This window comes from Mytilus edulis, chromosome 3 (genome assembly GCF_963676685.1).
Source record: "Mytilus edulis chromosome 3, xbMytEdul2.2, whole genome shotgun sequence".
NCBI classification, from domain to species: Eukaryota; Metazoa; Mollusca; class Bivalvia; order Mytilida; family Mytilidae; genus Mytilus; species Mytilus edulis.
The window spans coordinates 51,383,383-51,403,132 of record NC_092346.1 but is presented as its reverse complement, the minus strand read 5'-3'; the positions used below and the strand labels follow the sequence as shown (position 1 = coordinate 51,403,132).

The 19,750-nt window shown below is 31.5% G+C and overlaps 1 protein-coding gene across 1 annotated transcript; it reads left to right on the top strand.

Moving 5' to 3' along the window:
• Positions 1–1,500: 1,500 nt before the first annotated feature.
• Positions 1,501–19,521, top strand: LOC139516756 (delta(14)-sterol reductase TM7SF2-like). The gene is made up of 11 exons (XM_071307042.1): positions 1,501–1,577; positions 3,193–3,233; positions 4,848–5,105; positions 5,613–5,783; positions 10,693–10,876; positions 13,555–13,749; positions 14,190–14,416; positions 14,950–15,118; positions 16,351–16,431; positions 17,179–17,301; positions 17,866–19,521. Exons 2-11 carry the CDS (start codon positions 3,216–3,218, stop codon positions 18,024–18,026), a joined length of 1,587 nt encoding a protein of 528 aa, XP_071163143.1. The 5' UTR covers positions 1,501–1,577; positions 3,193–3,215; the 3' UTR covers positions 18,027–19,521.
• The last annotated feature ends 229 nt before the right edge of the window (positions 19,522–19,750 follow it).

Sequence of the window (19,750 nt, the reverse complement as noted above, 5' to 3'; positions counted from 1 at the left end):
CAGCCGGGCAACATGCACAGCCCGGATTGTCAAAACAACTAAGATTTACAAAAACGATTACAAACAAAAACCATCAGTTGGACAATCTTACTGGAATCTGATTATCTCTACTGATAAATAATGCAACACTAATGACACATTTAAGTTTTGGAATGATTTTATTCACAAAGAATGTTTCTCATTGGTATACATTTCTATGCTCTTGTCTTTTCAGAGTTTATATTGGAAATTAAAAATTGCTGCATGAAAGACACTAGCTCCACATTCCTATGCATATGATTTTATATGTACGAGAATCATTCCATAAAATATCCGTTTGATATCCTTTCAATGCATGACACTGTCTAGCGGTTTTTCTGCCACAATTACAAGGAAAACCTGGCTAAACTTGTGCTAAATCAAACACTTGAATCTTACATCGCTATTGATGTTAAGCAATTATTTAAAGGGCCATCCGGAACTGTTGGGTTTTATGACAGTCTTCCTTCCATACACACCATCGCTGCAAAATAATTTGAACATTCAATTAGATGATTATAATATTATTTGGCAATCCAAAGAGAACCTGAAAACATCAGACCACAATAAACAGAGACCCCAAAAAAGCCAATTTTACTTTACAATGAAATTGAAAAAGTAGTTAGTTACATGTCAAATCATCTTTTGGCTGTCGACAAAAAATAAATAATATCTAAATTTCGTAGCATTTTACCACCCCCCCCCCCCCCCCCTTTTTTTAACTGAATTTGTTCAAGGTATGGTGGTTTTACCCCTTTTCAGATTTCAGTATGTCATGTTGTATATCTTTTATAAATTAGATGAATTTCTAGCAAGTTTCTACGATATTCTTTATCATTTGACAAAATACTATGCATCTGAATTAAATTGTTTACTATTTGAAAAAGCGCGCCTTCTTTTACTTTAATTTACTTCCCTTTATTTCACATAGCAACAAATATTAAAAACTGCCACATTTGACTGCATATCAATTTTTTTTCCCAAAAAAAATATATGTCAAGCAGCATAATTAACTTTACAAATTGGGAGAAAATCAAGATGTTCCGACTATAGGTTAGTATTAAAAAAAAATAATGAAAGGTTGCCATGATTCCAGGTTTGAACCCTGACGACACTTAAAATCGAAAATTCACTTATTTACCTATCAAATGAAGATACGATGATGTGATAAACTTAACAATTAATAATTTACCTGGTGCATTATCATATTCACATTACGTTGACACGTCTCAGTTCGTCTGTGTTAGCTCATTTCAAGCTCGTAAACAATGTACACAATTTTCCGCTGTTCTTTACCGATTACCTCTAGTCAGAAGAGCCCACTGTTTACAGGGGCGATAATATTTTGTCACCGGTTCACGCACTGGATAAAGAATAATGTCAGTCATTACATAAACACTTTTTTGAAACAAACTTTACTACAAAATATTGTAAGTTTTACGGGTATAATAATATTATCCAATCATAATGTTTGTCACTAACAGGCTTAAATACCAGCCAATCAGAATACAGCCCGCCAAACAATTGGTCGCGTCTGTCAAGAAGAAAGGGTGAAGAAGGTAAATAAACAATATTTCTAATTAATATAGCATGCTGAATTAAAAATTAATTGATTAAATAGTGAAAAGTTCTTACAATTTATGTGCAAAATAAGTTACAGCATATAAAGATACGGGGATTTGTTCTCCTCGGACAATAAATCAGCTTTTTTTAAATGAATGAATGACAACTGCTGTGTCGCTGAAAAATTACTTTAATTTTTCTTTCCAAACTCTAAAAGAATGAAAATGTTAACTGCACATATTTTTGTATATTATAAATTGATGTTAACGAGATTTTATTTAGTTGTACACTTAATATTTAGTCCACGTGTCTTTGTTTACTTTTAGAAATGTAAATTTCGTGAGTACTCGGCATCCAACAAATTTTGTGTTGTGGTTCGTTTGGTACGATATGACCTACATGTATTGACGAAATTCAAATCGTTATTAATTTCTCTCGTCCGTAATTAAGTCCGTCCATTTCACTATCATAGAGTTACATGAAAAGTTCAAAGATCGTCCTTGCATTTCGCAACACTGGTGAACAGATAACTTTCGGTATATGCATGCATAAATTTGAACATAAGTGGACACTTCCATAAATTTTACATATACATATGTAAATACAAGGAAATGTTTTATTGAATACCTTTGAAATTCCAATTTTAAATATATGGAGCATATTTAGACAAAAATTATCTGAAAATAGTTCAAATAAACATTTCTATTTTCAGTTTCATTAAAATTATTTAAAGATAAAACAGACAAAGATCTAGAAGTTTCATTGTCTCAAATTTTATCAATGCTTGAAATTGCAACTTGGGATATAGACACAATAAAGAAATAAAACTAAAATAAGGAGATGTAGCAACTAGTATGATTGTAAATGGGACAAATATCCACCAAACTCTAAAATTTAAACAATTATAGGTCAGTGATATTGTTGGCTTTTTTTCAAAACAACCTCTACCCTTTTTTATTGGGAAAATATGCATAATTTTCATCAAATTGGGAAATTTAGAATAAATCATGAATTTGACTGAAACTTCAGTTTACAGACCCCCTTTTAAGAGTCAAACCCTGTTTTGAAATAAGACCCCTTTTTGTCAGTGATGATACATACATTTACATTGTAAATAGACCCTGAAATCTGCATATATAGTAATTTTTGGCATGAAAATGTATAAATCATTAAATGAGTGTTTTTCATGTTGAATTCATGCACAATTACTACTGAGTCAGTGAGACTTCACTGTTTGGGAAAAAAGTTGTCTATTTGGGAATAATTTTAAGCCATCTTGTTTTCAAATTGGGATTCTCCAGGGGACCATGCCTTTATTCTCCATTAATTTAAGCAAACAATATCACTGTAGGTAACAGGATGGCTTTTAACAATGAAAAATAACGCATACTATATAGATAGCTTTAAAAGGCCTGAACATGAAATGAATTTAATTGAGAAAAGAAATACATGTACCATTATTTAAATATAACAAAACAATTTTCTAAAAACAAATGAACAGACATGAACCACTGACATCTACAGATCTACATGACAGGCAAAGCATACTCTAGTCTATACTCTAAATGTATATCTATTACTGGATACAAAAATAACTCTTTCAATTAACAGCTGAAAAACTGAAAGATTAGAAGATGGCATCACCAAGAAAGGTAAGCAAAGGCTTCACTAATTCCCTTGTCTTTCCCCCTGAAAGTTCTATGATACTTCAAATAAAACAATGGTGGAATATTTTTGTATACATGTACTTAGAAGGCAAATTTTACTTTAAAACACATGGTAGAGAAGGATTTGTATAGTGACACTACAAATCCTTGGTATAGACTAAGAGTATTGGTAAGCTATTACTGATGTTATTAAATTCATACCTACTAAAATTATGTAAATTGATGAAAAGTCATTTTTTTTTAAATTTAATTTAAATTATTTTCCTATATTTGATATTAGTTTGTAAAAACATGATTTTCAACGTCTTCATGTTCTAAAATAATGACTTATTTATAAAGTCTGGTATGATAATTATCTATTAACTGGTCAAGCAATAAATTGTAATTTATAATATGATTAAATCCACAATCATTTTTGCATTAGTGAATAAATATATACCTTTTATTTATGCAAAAAAAATATCCTTGGCCTAGATTAGATAAATGGCTTTTCCTACTCTTGACTCCCTAGTTAATTGTTAAACATTGGGTTCCATTTTCAACCTTTTAATAAATACTTTGTTTTTTCTATACCTTATGTGAAAATGTTGAAATTTAAAAAAATTTGGTAATATTACTTGTTATATCTTTAAATGTTATATATATAGATAAATACATCATTTTAGTAGGTAAAATATGTACACTTATCATATTCGAAAAAAATTTTAAACTTTTGTTGGGTCACATAGTCGAGTTTATTAAATAACTGAACTTTGGTCACATGATATGCCTTGAGTTCAGAGGTGTACATAAATCAAACCATAGGTAAAGTCCATCAAAGGTTGACAGGTAAATTAAATTGTATTGTTATTTTAAATTTATAAAGAAATGTATGGATCCATAATCCTCAAATGATGATTATCTAAAAAAATGTAATTCTATTATTTTATAGTCTGTTTCTAAATAATTGACAATTATTATCTTGTTTCATAACCTTCATATTGTTTAGCATGCTGCTGTTTAATAATCTTTCATGCTGAGTCTGGTGTCCAGTGTAGGTTTTATTAAATAAATTTTTAATTTCCTGTTTCAATCTTCATGGGTCGACCCTGACAATTTTTATAATTTATATACAATTATTCCTCTAGTACCTTAGAAAATTGAGGAATGAAGTAAATGATCTGTGCAGGGATCTCTACATGCTAGATATAAAAGGTTGTGTTCCTCTATCTTTTTAACATTCAGACTATGTGTGAACACTTAATGAACCAATGCCAGGGCCTTAGTCGGCCTATTATATACTACAGGTACAACAATGATAAAAAAAATACAAAACATGTTCTCCCAGACTTGGAAGCTCATTACTAAATGTGGCTGGATAGCCTACACCAATGAGCAAAAACCATACCCTATTGCAAGCGATAAGCCTATTTAGCCTCCACAATGATAAATTGTAAAACAATGCAATTTTTTCCAATATACAATACTTTCTTATTTTCATAAACATCAAACAATTTAAATTTAATTTCCTGTAATATGAATGTTGTATACAAATTTATAATTTAAACATGTTGTATTTGTAAAAGTAATATACAAGTGAACTTGATTGTGTCATTCCAGACTAGATCATCAAAATCACCTTCTAGGAGGAGATCTACAAGTTCCTCTAGAAGTACAAGGTCAAGAAGTCGCAGTAGAAGTCGTAGCCGTGGAAGATCTGTACGTTCTAAAAGATCAATTTCCCCAGCAAAATCTACTCCAGCAAAAACTTCTCCACCAAAGTCTACAAAGAGACCAGCAACACCAGCTGCTGGGAAAGTGAAAAGGGAAGATAGAGCAGTAACTCCTACTAGGAGGTCTACTAGACTTGTAAATAAGGTAGTTTTTAGTTTCATTTTATAATTTTGACAAGTAATTGAAAGCTAAAATGCTTTCATACTTATGATATTGTTTACAGATTTCAATTTCATTGTTTATCTTCAAGTTTAATAATTGCAGCTTCATGTACAGTATAACTCTAATATAAAAAAGAATTGAAATATGTTCGATGTACATGTAGCTTGAAAACTTCATGTACAAATGTAACCCAGACAATAAAAATGAATAAAATTGAGTCAGGCTTTTAGTACAAGTTTATACATGTTAAACAGATGCATACAAACAAATTTAATCCATTGGAGTCGTTGATGCATGATTGCCTCAACACTCCAAAATAAATAGTAAATATCTGTTAAACAGCTTAAATTGAAAAAGTAATAAACACATCATTTCATTAGATACCAATTATTTTTACAATGCTTGAGAATGGATTAGTAATTATGTATTGATATTTACAGCTAAAAAGTTGTAATATAATTGGCATTCAATGATCTCATCTTTCCACAGACACTTCCAGAAAAAGAGAAACAGCCTGTTGAATTTCAGATGATGGAAGAACCCGAGAAAGTACGAATTGGGATGACAAGGTCCAGAGAGTTTGGTGGGGCTATAGGATCATTCTTTATGGTCTTAGGATTACCTGCTGGAGTACTTGGGTTAAATATCTTGTGTTCTCAGGTACGTTTTTTTTAAAATTGTTTATGAAATAATTTGTCAATCAGTAAAGTACACAGTCACTCGACAGGATTCAGTTCAATATGTTGTATTTACTCAAGGTTATTTAAGATACAATATATAATGGGGTGGTTGGCCTAAAGACACTCTAAATTGTTTTTGTATAGGTGGTGTCAGGTCATGAAGTTCGAATTGTGTGGTTGTGTACATGTATGCAAAGTTAAATGTCATTGTATAGGTGATGGCCATTTTGTTTTAGTTAATATTATCATGAAAGGGTAATAACTCTTTTAATCAATCAAATATTATGAAACTAATACACACTATTTACAGGGCTTTCCATTGAAATGGAAGTAGAAGGCTGAATTAAAATTATAGGCGGCTATAACATGCGTTCGGCGAAGCCGGACGCCCACCAAGCTGTAAGCTTGGTGCCTTACGGCAGGGGGTCTGGGGGCTGCTCATGGCCCCCAGAAGCTCTGGCATAAATAGAGCAAAATCCTGCATTCTCGCAATCTCCTGGCACCTAATTTAATCTTTCAAATGACCATTTTTTATGTATGAAATTAAAGAAAGAAAAAAAAAAAAACTCTAAGAAATTTCATTTTTTTTTTTATGTCAGTTTTTTCATTTTCATTACCTTATGCTTAAAATTCATTTACTTTTAAAGGAGTTTTATTTAAATAATCATCCGGTTTGTTAGAAATCTTGATCGATTTATTTTGCATAACTATTTATTTCTCAAGCATTGACAGAAAATTGATATATCCTCTGATTTTCTCTTTTGTTTTTGTAAACTGTTCAATAAGTCGGATACATAAATCATTTGGAAATGTTATTTATTTGAGGTTGAGTCGACAATATTCTACTTTCGTTTTTGACCTTGATTCTCTGAACACCACGTGGGCTTTGAAAAATGAACTTCAAAAGATACTGTTTTCCAGATTCTGAACAATATGATCTACTACACTTTCTTTAATTTGACTAATATTATTCCATAACATAAGATTGTCATCCTATCTGATTGTCTTCACGTTTTAAAAGCCCAAAAAAGCCAACGAGTTAATGACCATCGGAACGTCTCTATTGTTATCGTTCAATGACCACCGGAACGTCTCTCTTGTTATCTTTGAAAAGAAACGATGCATTCTGACTTTAAATAGACAACCAATCAGTGACCTGAATTCATGTGAATTATATTTAGCCCAAGGTAAACATTGACTTTTCATCCTTGTTTATCGTGACCGCGACTTTGCGACAATATACGTCTCTCGGCTGCCTGTAAACATTTGAAAAAGATATTTTTTTCTTTTTGAACTTATTTTTTTGGCAGTGAAGTAGCCGGCACTTGAAGCCACCGTAAGCGGCGGATTTCCGCCGGCTACCGGCTTCAATGAACCCTGTATTTATTACCACAAAACATAGATCAAGTACAAATTTGTGTAGCATCACTTTTACCGTTCTTCAGTTATGTCCCTTTATAACTTTATATGATATGCAAGTGGGATTTTCATCTGTGTCCAATAGACACATTCCCCATTTTCAATCTTTTATAATGAAAAAGTTACAAAAGTCTACCCTCTTAAAATGTTTGTAAACATGTAGCTGTGATGAAATTGCAGGGGTCATGAACTCAGTCATTCATGTTGATTGTATCCATGACATCATTAGACATGTCTACATGTGGTAGATTTGTTACTTGTTGTTGTGGATGAAACCGCAGTATTCTGAGCTAACATGAAGAATATCCACATTATAGACAAAGTTACTCCTTTAAAACAAGAAGACACTAAAATTTATACTTCCATTCTACATAAGTTTGAGGAAGGGATTTATTTGGCAAGTAATATTCCTGCAGGTGTAATATTTACAGATTTGTTATTTGTTCATCTATAATACTAAAATAACGAGGTCCAATTTGTCAGCCGTCACAACCAATCAAAGAATTCAATTTTCTATATATCCAATATACTGGTCCGAGATAACTCTGACGTCCAACGGCTGTTTTGCCAGACAAGCTGGGGCCGTGGGACGTCAGCTCATCCCATATCAAAAAGTGGATATTTGCCCACCCAAAATAGATGTGCTGCTTCGTCTCTTCTGGTGCCGATTGAGGGCCTTGGAATTATATAAATTGGGCATCAATCTGTTCATTTTTAGCTCACCTGGCCCAAAGGGCCAAGTGAGCTTTTCCCATCACTTGGCGTCCGGCGTCGTCATCATCGTCGTCGTTGTTAACTTTTACAAAAATCTTCTCTGAAACTACTGGGCCAAATTTAACCAAACTTGGCCACAATCATCATTGGGGTATCTAGTTTGAAATTGTGTCCGGTGACCCGCCAAACCAACCAAACTGGACGTCATGGCTAAAAATAGAACATAGGGGTAAAATGCAGTTTTTGGCTTATAACTCTAAAACCAAAGCATTTAGAGCAAATCTGACATGGGGGTAGATTATTTATCAGGTCAAGATCTATCTGCCCTGCAATTTTCAGATGAATCTGACAACCCTTTGTTAGGTTGCTGCCCCTGAATTAGTAATTTTAAGGAAATTTTGCAGTCTTTGCTTATTGTCGAGCCTGCGACTTTTGTCGCAGAAAGCTCGACAAAGGGATAGTGATCCTACTGCGGCAGCGGCGGTGTTAGCTCACTTCTTAAAAGCTTTATATTTTAGAAGGTGGGAGACCTGGATGCTTCATACTTTGTATATGGATGCCTCATGTTACGAAGTTTCTGTCAGTCACATGTCCAATGTCCTTGACCTCATTTTCATGGTTCAGTGACTACTTGAAAAAAAAGTTAAGATTTTTTGTAATGTTAAATTCTCTCTTATTATAAGTAATAGGATAACTATATTTGGTATGTGCGTACCTTGCAAGGTCCTCTTGCATGTTTGACAGTTCACTTGACCTTGACCTCATTTCATGGATCAGTGAACAAGGTTAAGTTTTGGTGGTCAAGTCCATATCTGAGATACTATAAGCAATAGGTCTAGTATATTCGGCAGTGTTCTCCCCAGGCCGATATGACACTGGGGTGCCGCAGCGCCTTCATAATATTTTCGTAAATCCAGCAGCGTCTTAATTGGCCGCTGTCCCTTACTACTTGATCCCGCAGCGTGTTAATTTTCATATTTGTAGAAATAAAATGATCATTGAACATCGATCGTGAATCCGTGCGTCGGGAACATTTTTATGATTTTATGTGACAATCAACACGGGTACGGAATCGCTGCTGCTTCTGTATAATGTCACTAGTAAATAATTCCAATGGTCTTAACTTTAACGAAAATTTGGTTTATATCTACCTGCCAAAGATAGGTTTTAACAATAATGTACACGGAAGCGTAAATAAATGTCAAACTACGGAATCTTGTCAGCTGTTCATTAAAATATTTTTGTTTTAAAAAGTTGTATACCAACTACCGGTATCTTAACCATATTCGATTTTATTAATTCTGAATGAACATGTTCTCTCCAAATAACAAAGGGTGAATTCTAAGCAAAAGAGTTTAAGACATGATGGAAGTACAAATGTAGAAGTTTTTTTTCAGATCAGTGACCTCTAATGAAAAGGGGAATACACAAACCTCCCTCTACACTCAGCTGTCAGTATAAGCAGATGTTATAATTGCTCCTCCTAATCCCAACTGAGCTAAAGTTTTAGCAAGAGATAACAGCAAGCACCATGTTTCTGGTTTCAGTGACAAGTGGCTGACTGAGTTTTCATGGCATAGAAATGTTAATTAAGGGGGTATAAGCAAAAGATATTATGAGAGGGGGTTTTCAACCCTGAAGAGGATTAAGACAATGTTGAGGATCAGACTGTCCAACAAAATAACACTATCTTGAAACAATATCCCTAGAAGTAGCTGAGAGTACAGAGATGAATATTTATATTTTGACTTCTTTAATTGACTGAATATAAATAACTTTTGTGTTTAAAATCAATTTATTTCATATATATTCTTGTATAAATTCATTAATACTACATTATTAAACACACAACACAAAGCTATATTGCATGTTATGATTTATGACTGATTGATTCAGATCACAAAAGTTCACTATAAAAAAGGAGTTACGCGCCCTTGAATTTTGCGCCTTAAAAAAATCCTGGGGAGAACACTGTTCGGTGTATGGAAGCACTAAGGTGTACATGTCCAACTGGCAGGTGTCTTCTGACCTTGACCTCATTTTCATGGTTCAGTGGTTATAGTTAAGTTTTTGTGTTTTGGTCTGTTTTCTTATACTGTATGCAATAGGTCAACTATATTTGGTGTATGGAAATATTTAAGTTTCACCTACCTGCCAACCTTTATTTCACTCGTAATAAGGCTTACGAATAGTTATACTTTAGTATATTAATTCAGTCACGTTCCCGGGATATCACGAGTGTGTTCTAGTGTGTACTAAGTTTCAAATTGACTTCATCAAAAACTACCTCGACCAAAAACTTTAACCTGAATGGGACAGACAGACAAACGGACGCACAGACCAGAAAAAATAATATCCATAAATATGTAAATGGGGCATAAAAAGTGATTTTTTTGAAATTGCTAGCGAGACAATGGTTTAGTTTGAAAAATCAAAACTGTGATTAAATACATATTTGAAATAATACACGTCTATAACCTATTTGAAATAATACACATATACAGTTGCAAACTTTCTAGAGATGCTATCCAGCACTTTGATTTGTTATGAAGTCCAATCAACTTGAAACTCAATTTACATGTTCCCAATAATATTATCTTTCTTATTTTAAGGCCAAATTAGAGTTTTGATCCCAATGACATTGTCAACTGCACATAGATGATGATAGTGCGAGTGGGGCATCCATGTACTGTGGACACATTCTTGTTTATTATTATTTTTCATACACACCTTTAATTTTATTGTATCAATTTCAGAATAAATGTGGAGTGCAAATGCCAAAGATTTCAACAAACTGGCAGACATATTTGGACAAGGAAGCTGCATTAATATATGTTGGTTGGTTCCTGTTCCAAGCTTTTCTTTACATGTTACCAATAGGAAAAGTTGTCAATGGACAGCCACTTAAATCTGGACACAGACTTCAGTACAGATGTAATGGTAATAAAAAAAATTGCAAACATTTGTAAAAATAGCAGACTGCTGCAGTTGCAATAATATTACTTTGGAATGCTCGTTGAAAGTGAAGAAAATAAAAGTATTAAAGAGAACATGTGTTACGATTGAGAAATGAAAAAACTCTCCACAAGAGACCAAATGACACAGAAATTAACAGCTATAGTATCTTTTATAAAAAAATTGCACATAATTTATAAATTATTTCTTTTCTCTGAACTAAACATAGATAATATGAAAACAACACTTAGTTAAATATAACATGTAAAGGAGACCAAAATTTTTTACAAACTTGGACTTTATCATTTTTCTTTGCAATATGATTTTCAAGAAATTGGTATTTCTTTATTTTATTCTTTAACTCAATCATATTTGGTTTAGTTTCATTTAATTTACATTTGTATATATAATTCTTTGTAATTATGATTAGCAGATTCAATAATAAACTTTCATGTTTGCAACCAAGAAACACATTCTCTTTGTTGAAATCAAAATTTACAAAAAAAAGTTTCACAATATTGGAAAAAGACTGCCACAATTGAAAAGTTATTGGGCATTCAAAAAACAGGTGTTCAATGGTTTCTTCTCCAAGTTTACTAAAAGTAAATAACTAGGTATCTTTTAATTTGATTTTGTACAAAAAGGTATTAGTTGCTATAACTCTATGCAAAAATTTATATTGAAAGGTTCTTAAATAAGCATCTCTACAAGACTTTTTTGTTATCATGAAATACTCTGACCATTCTGTAGTATCAATTAATAACAGTTTTTCCCATTTCAAAAATTTGATTGTTGGCAGTTGAATAACTTCATCTACTAAGTTTTTATATACAAATTTGGCTTTCACATTACACCCGATTTTTTTTAAGAAAGCTTCACCAGTGTTAAGTCTTTTAGGTTTTAGACAGTTTTCTTTAAGGCATTTTTTCATAGTGTTAGGGATTTTTTATCACAAACCATAATATTTAATAAAATTGTAGGTTTGTACTTTTTCTTGAAATTGTTCAAATTTATAAAAAATCATATTTTCACGATTAATAAGGTCACTTACTGACTGCACACACCCCTTTTCCCATTGAATGTAATATGGGAAATCATCCAAAGAAGAAAAGTTCAAAATATCTAAGAATATAATGTCACTGACAGAAATCTCAGTAATAGGTTTTGCTGCGGAAAAGCATAGTAAAACATCCTTCCAGAAAGAATTTTTACATCTTTTAGAAATCTCAATCAGCTTTTCTTTCTGAAGATTTAAAACCCTTTCACCCCCATACTGCATAAGGTCTGCCAGTAACAACTGCTGCCAGCCACCGCTAGGGTTTGCCAGCAGTCTTTTTATCCAACTAATTTTCAAATAGATATTAACTGAATGAAGATGTACCATATTAAGTCCACCTTGTGAAATATCACCAATAAGTGTGTTTCGCTTAATTCTGTCTGGTTTTCCATTCCATATGAAATCATAAAATAATGAAGTGAGCTCTGTTAACCTGGAGTGTGATAGGTTTGGTAATGCAGTCAATAAATGGACCAACTTTGAAAGAGCAAGTGATTTAATTGTAATTTTTCCTAATAATGTGAGTTTTTGATGTTGCCAGCTCTTCAGAATTGCAGAGACCTCTTTAATTTTCTTAGCAAAATTAATTTCTGTGATACAGCTTAAATCTAAAGAAAATTCAATCCCCAAAAGTTTAAAATTTGAATGTGACCAATGAAGTTTTAAGTCGGGACATAAAATAAGATCAGAATATTTTTTACTTCCAACCCATAGTGCTTTTGTCTTTGAAGCATTTATTTTCAAACCTGAAATTTTATAAAAAGATTCAAAACATGAAAGTGTTTCCCTCAACGATATTTCCCTTCCATCTAACATAAGGAATGTGTCATCTGCGTACATGCTTAAAAGAGATTCATTATCATTGATGGTAATTCCCCTTATGTCAGGATTACCTTTTAATTTCAAAGATAATAATTCAACCCCAATTATAAATAGATAAGGAGAAAGAGGATCTCCTTGTCTGCAATCTCTTTCTGAATGAAAAAAACTTAGACATGTGTCCATTATTTATAACACAACTTGATGCCCCTGAGTATAAAGTTTCAAACCATCTACATATAGAAGGCCCAAAATTAAAGCTTTTCAAAGAATTTTTTAAAAATAACCATTCCAAGGAATCAAATGCCTTTTCAAAATCAACAAGTAATAAAAGACCTGTCTTATTATTTTCCTCAAGATAGTGCATCAAATCATATAAAAGGCGTGTGTTCTCACCCATAAATCTGTCTTTAATGAAACCTTTTTGTGTGTCACTTATGACAAATGGTTAAACGGGTTTAAGTCTATTAGCTATAACAGCAGAAGCTATTTTCATATCAGTATTCAAAAGACTAATAGGACGCCATTTTAGTTGAACAAATGTTATTGATCTGGTTGTCAATGAATAGCTTGGTAGAATATGATATAGAATAAATCTTAATTTTGGACTTGTCAGACTAGTTTTAAATTGAAAACAGTAATACCATGCGCACCTAGAAAAAAAATCAATATTTTCTATGCGTGATCACATTTCAAACAATTGTCCTGGTTCTATAGGTAAACCACAATATTATCCATTTGAATTGGATACCATTATGATTTAAAGAGATGCATGTTTTTATTTCAGGATTCTTTGCCTTGATTGTAAGTTTAATGGCTTTTACTGGAGCAGTTTACATGAAATATCCTATTCAGATAGTCCACACTAAATTTATACAGTTGATCACCAGTGGAATTATCTTCAGCTTTGTTTTGAGTCTATTGTTGTACATTAAAGCTCGTCGTGGACCAAATGCCAGTCTAGCTCCTGGTGGAAATACAGGTAATGAAATATTTATAATAAAACTAAAAAAAAAAAAAAAATTAAGGGCATTATGTTCTATCCTGAAGATGCTGAACGTCTATGGTAAAAAAAAGTTTGCAGTTTGAACATGGCTTTTTACCTTTAGGTTTAAACAAAGAATATTTTTAATGCTCTTTCATTGAAAAATAATGTACAAAAAAAAGACGCCCAATGTTTATCTTATATGTGTCTCGTAAGTCTTTATAGGCTGGGTATTGATCCTTTTTTTAATGATGTTATGTATTTTAATGTAGATCAATATGTGACACTTTAATAAACTATTATTTATCTTATCTTATCTTATGGGATTTCAGTATTTAGCTTAGTTTTGAATTCAGTTCCAGAGAAAAGACTTTATATTTGTGCCAGTTGTTTCATATACACATATTTAATGACCTTGGTTTTGCTTTATTTTACAGGCAACTTTTTGTATGACTTCTTCATTGGCCATGAACTTAATCCAAGAATAGGAAGCTTTGACCTGAAGTTTTTCTGTGAACTTCGACCAGGTCTGATTGGTTGGTTAATGATCAACTTAGTATTTTTGACAGAAGCTTACCAAAAGAACAATGGTGTTCTCCCTCCTGGCCTTACAATGGTGGTTGTGTTCCAGGCACTATATGTTGCTGATGCTCTTTGGTTTGAGGTAAGTTAAAGACTTGATATCTGTATCAATATTTGGAGCTGTTTAGTTATAAATAGTATAACTTTATTGAAGAGTTCATATTTTCAAAATTAAAAAAGTTTTGAAACTGTTTGGAACTCATTTTAAAAAAGAGCTGACATAAAGGTACATGTATAAAGCAATGAAAGGAAGATATATTTTGTTAAATCATTATTTTTTGAATTAGTAACTAAAGTCTTCAAGGTTTACCTAAGCCCATGGTCCAGACAAGCAATATAAAACTAAAGAAATTTTTAATTGATATTGCTTTCCACATCCAGCTCTTCTGTCAATTATTTAATTTCATGAAGGCTGTCATTGTCAATGTTTGCTCCTGTTTTGAAGAGTTGCAATGGAATTTCAACGATCTTTTAAGTAAAGATTGCTACCACGTAATTTGTTCATATTCTTGTGGGACATATTCTGTGTCATTGCTTGTTAAATTTTGCATCATTGTGAAATTATTTTAAAAAACCCAATATAGATTTGAACATGACTTTATTTCATATTTTTAGGATGCCATCCTGACTACAATGGATATTATACATGATGGATTTGGGTTCATGTTAGTGTTTGGAGATCTTGTTTGGGTGCCATTCTTGTACTGTCTACAGACTAAATTTCTGGCAGAGAATGATGTTCATTTATTTTGGTATTGTTTGGCAGCCATTGGAGTCTTAAACTGTAAGTATTATTATAACCTCCTGTCAGAGGCTGGGGATGTTTTTTTCTTATAAATGTATGCAGATTCTCTTCTTCTATATATATAGATTCAACCACTGCATCAAGTGTGATAAAATATTTATCCACTCGAGACAGTTTACATTTCAAAATGAAATTTAAAATGCCAGGCTCGCAGAGCATTTTAAATATTTAAAATTTTAACTATCAAGAGTGGATAAATATCGTATTACACGAGATTTGGTGGTGGAATCTGTTTCTCTAATGATTTTCAAATAATACACAGGCAAACTTATTCCTTCTTTTCGAATGACCTGCAAAAGATGTGTTCTTTTTATCTGACGTCATCAGGCATGGTCACCATTTTTCATGCCGTCACAATAGGAAATCCAGAGGAAAGCAAAAAAATTCAACATCATAATCGGATTTTAACCAATGAGGTGCTGAGATCAAAGGAACCAGGGGTTGATTAAATCTTTTTATACAATAGGTGCAAAAAGGGATAAATTGAGGAAGAATCAGGGAAATATTTTTATCCCAAAGTAAAGTTACCAGACTTAAACACCCATCTGATTATTTCCATTAAGTTGATGTTAAGTGCCATTATTTAACAATATTCCTTAAATGAATTAAAAGCCATGCTACTGTTGACAGAGACAATCAATATTGGTAACACAATCTAAATGAGAAGTCAAAATTTGTATGCTGTAGTTTTCCTTTAGCTTTTATAATATTATATCAGATGGATGATGGTTGTCTCAAAAAGACTTTACAGACCTTATTTTGTAGAATACCTTTTTACAAAAAGGCCTAAAGAATAATTAGAAGTGTCCTGCTACATACCTGAAAAATTAGTCATACATGTACCTGAACTGTTAGGAACTTTAAAGGGATATATTGAAATACTGATTTTTTTCAACTACTTGTCCAAAGAATCAATATACCATTTTTTTTTTTTTTTTTTATGTTAATATGTGTCTAAATATGATTTTGAAAATCCTTGCTCTGAATTAAGTTTTACTAGTCTGGGGCATTTAGGGGCTAACGGTACAGACTGTGAATAAGATAATTTTGATAATAGAAATGAATGATTAATTCTGAATTTGTCTTCCTTATGTACAAGTATTCCTCTTTAAGAGGGTTTTTATATCTGAGACATTAAAAAGGTAATGGAAAAAAATAAATGATAATTTTTAAAATTAAAGAAATGCATCCAATGCCATTTTATATTGTAGTTATTGGTTATTTCATGTTCAGAGGAAGTAATTCACAGAAAAATGAATTTAGGAAGAATCCATATAATCCAACATTATCACGTAAGTATTGATAATAGGCAATTATAATGCAAAAAACAAGTTATTGTAGATTCCCAGTAAATTAGCAGAAAGATCTATTTTGATAGAAGGCATATACATGTTGTTGTACCCTGCTTTGTCAGTTTGGATCTTTATTTTGACTTGTTAAACATAAATGAATAAATGATTGCTCAATCTAGGTTTAAAAGTTTAAAAAAAAACAATGTTTCGATTGACTGGAATTTTTTCGAATCTGAAGCAGACTTTTTAGATTCCTCTAGATCATGCAGGTCAGGCCTATTCAGGTGGATTATTAAAAATCTGAAATCTCTTGTGTGTATGGGTCAAATGGATTTTCATGTGAATATGAAAACATCACAAGGATTGTACACAAGGTCCTGTAGTCAAAAACAGTATTTATTGTGCTGCACCACTGTAGTTGATAACCTTCATTAACTTTACAAATTTTCACATTATTTTATATATGAATTTATGAAAGTGCTTTTAATAAAAAAAAAAAAAGTTTCATTTAATCTTGACATCAGTAAAAAATAAGAAGATGTGGTTTTATTGCCAATGAGACAACTCTCCAAAGGAGATCAAATGATAAACTTGTTAGAAAATATGGTTCACTGTGAGGTCTTCACAAATGAGCAAAACTCATACTGCATAGCAAGCTGTAGTTATTTGAACTTTGAAATAATAAACATATTTAAACAGACAAGATATTTTCTAGTGTCATTAACTATTTTATATTCTTATTTGCAGATTTGGAAACTATTCCAACAACAATTGGGAATAGATTATTGGTATCTGGATGGTGGGGATTATGTAGGAAACCAAACTACCTTGGTGATATAATCATGTCTATAGCTTGGTCATTACCATGTGGTATGTATGCTAGAATTAGTGTTAAAAAGGGTCAATATTTAGTGAGGAATATTTTTCTCAGAAAGCTTACAGATCAATACAAACCAAAATCTAAGCTTACACATAAGTAATGCAAATCAGGATATTATTTTAACAGGACAAGACACCTATAGATACAGGTTCAACAAATTATATTATCCAAATAATTGTAAGATTGTTGTTGAATCCCAATTTAGTTAACTTCTTACAAACTCAATTACTACTGGATGCAATCATCATGGTAGTTAATCTTTTATAAAAGATGGCAATTTGGAGATAAAATTGTTTCCAAATAATAATGTTCACCTGCATAGGCAAATTAAACTCACATTCTCCTGGTATTGCAGACATTATTCTTTTGGCTTTGTTAATAGTGTGCTGTTTGGGGAACATCCTATTGCAGTGCTAACATTTTACTTGTATTTAACCTGACTTGCCTTCAGAAAGTTTTTTATTCAAACTATATATTGATAACATCCACTCATCATATATTTATTTTTCAGGGTTTTCCACACCAATTGTACTCATCACATATTTATTTTTCAGGGTTTTCCACACCAATTGTATGGTTTTATCCAATATACTTCACAATTCTGCTCATTCATCGTCAGAGAAGAGATGAACAAGTTTGTGCTAAGAAGTACAAAGCCAGCTGGGATCGGTACTGTGAGAGGGTTCCATATAGAATATTCCCCAAAATATACTAGTGCAAATCTGACTAATCCAGAGCAATATTCTCTTATATTTTGTTATTAATCATGTCCATTGATATGTTGTATTATTTTTATTTTGAAGCTAATTTCCATTATCATTATGTTTGACTAGAAAATGTATTGCTCAATTTATTTTTGGAAGATTTTAATTGGCTTTTTTTTTTTTTTTTTAATTAAACTTAATTCAACTAATTTTTATTTAACTAAGTTCAACTAATTTTATTAAACTAAATTCAACTAATTTTAATCTACTTTTATTATATTTAAAAAAAAATTATTTTGTTTAAATGTCAGGGTAAACATGAATGAACAGAATGGAATAAATGTATTCAAATCTGCTAAGATGAGAGAATACTCAAGTTCATAATGATCTCACCTTTGATAAGCACTTATGAGATAGCCTTAACTCTTATTGATTCTTGAAGTTTCGTCCTGTAGTCAAAATTGATGTATGCAAAACCTTGTGAATAAGTTTTTATTGCCACTTGTTTCTCTATGATACTTATTTTGTTATTTGAAAACATGAAATTACCAAAACCTTTTTTAAGTTTTTTTTAAATCAATTGGAATACTATTTTATTTGTTCGGAACACAGTGCCATTGTTAATATATTAAGATAGAATAACATTTTCATATACATGCATGTTTCAAATTGACTTCTATATTTTTCTATTATATAAATGAAAAAAAAAACAACCAAAACACAAGCAGTGTAGTTTATTTCTTCATATTTTAACATTTACATGGAATTGCTATTTTCATTTTAAGAAGATGGCAAGATGTTTATGTAAATATGTACATATTGTAAAACACTGATCCACCAGATTCCTAGTTGTCAAATCATGTATATTTTGATGAGTTTTATATAATTTTATGTATAAGACTTTGTAAATAGTAGTGTATATAATGTAAATAGCTTTGTAAATATGTGTTAAAAAGGACAGAAGGAGAAATTGTAAAACAAAACAACCAACATTTTTTTGTTTTTGGTTTTAAATTTAAGAGTTGTCTCCCATTTATCTTTCAAAAATAACAAAACTAATGGATTTATTTTATCAAAAAAAGTCAAACAAAACTGAATTTTGCATTTAAATAGCTGATAACTTTTTTCTATTAAGTCGCAATTATTAAAATATTAAGACATATTAAAATGTTTTAAATAGTAAATGTTTGCATAGTGATTGGAAAATATATCTGCAATGACCAAGAAAATGTAATAATTCTTTTTGTCCTAAATAAGACATGATACATCTTAAAATGACTTCAACAGACGTTTCCATTGTGTCATTGAGGAAATCCTAGAGATTCAGTTGCAACCATTTTGTTTCATAAATAATTCCAAGTAGTACAGTGCTGTATAAAGGTCATTAATTTATGTAAAACTATAGTCAAGATACAGATGATCTTTTTTTTTCAAGAAGTTTAAATGTTGTTATCCATAACATTGTTGTACTTTTTGATAAACCAATTAAAACAAATTATAATACTATTGGAATCTGATGATTATTTAGCTGCCGAATGTTGGTTGTATCTGCTGAACTCAAAGCCATTGTCATTTGTTTTAGGGATTACAAATCTTCCAGACATTTCAGAAAAAAAAGAAGTAAATTAAGAAGTTTGGGCTAACAACAAAATATTTTTCCAAGGGCATAATGTTTTCTGGTTTCTGTGTCTGTTCGTTTGTCCAACTGTCTGTCCAGCTTCAGGTTAAAGTTTTT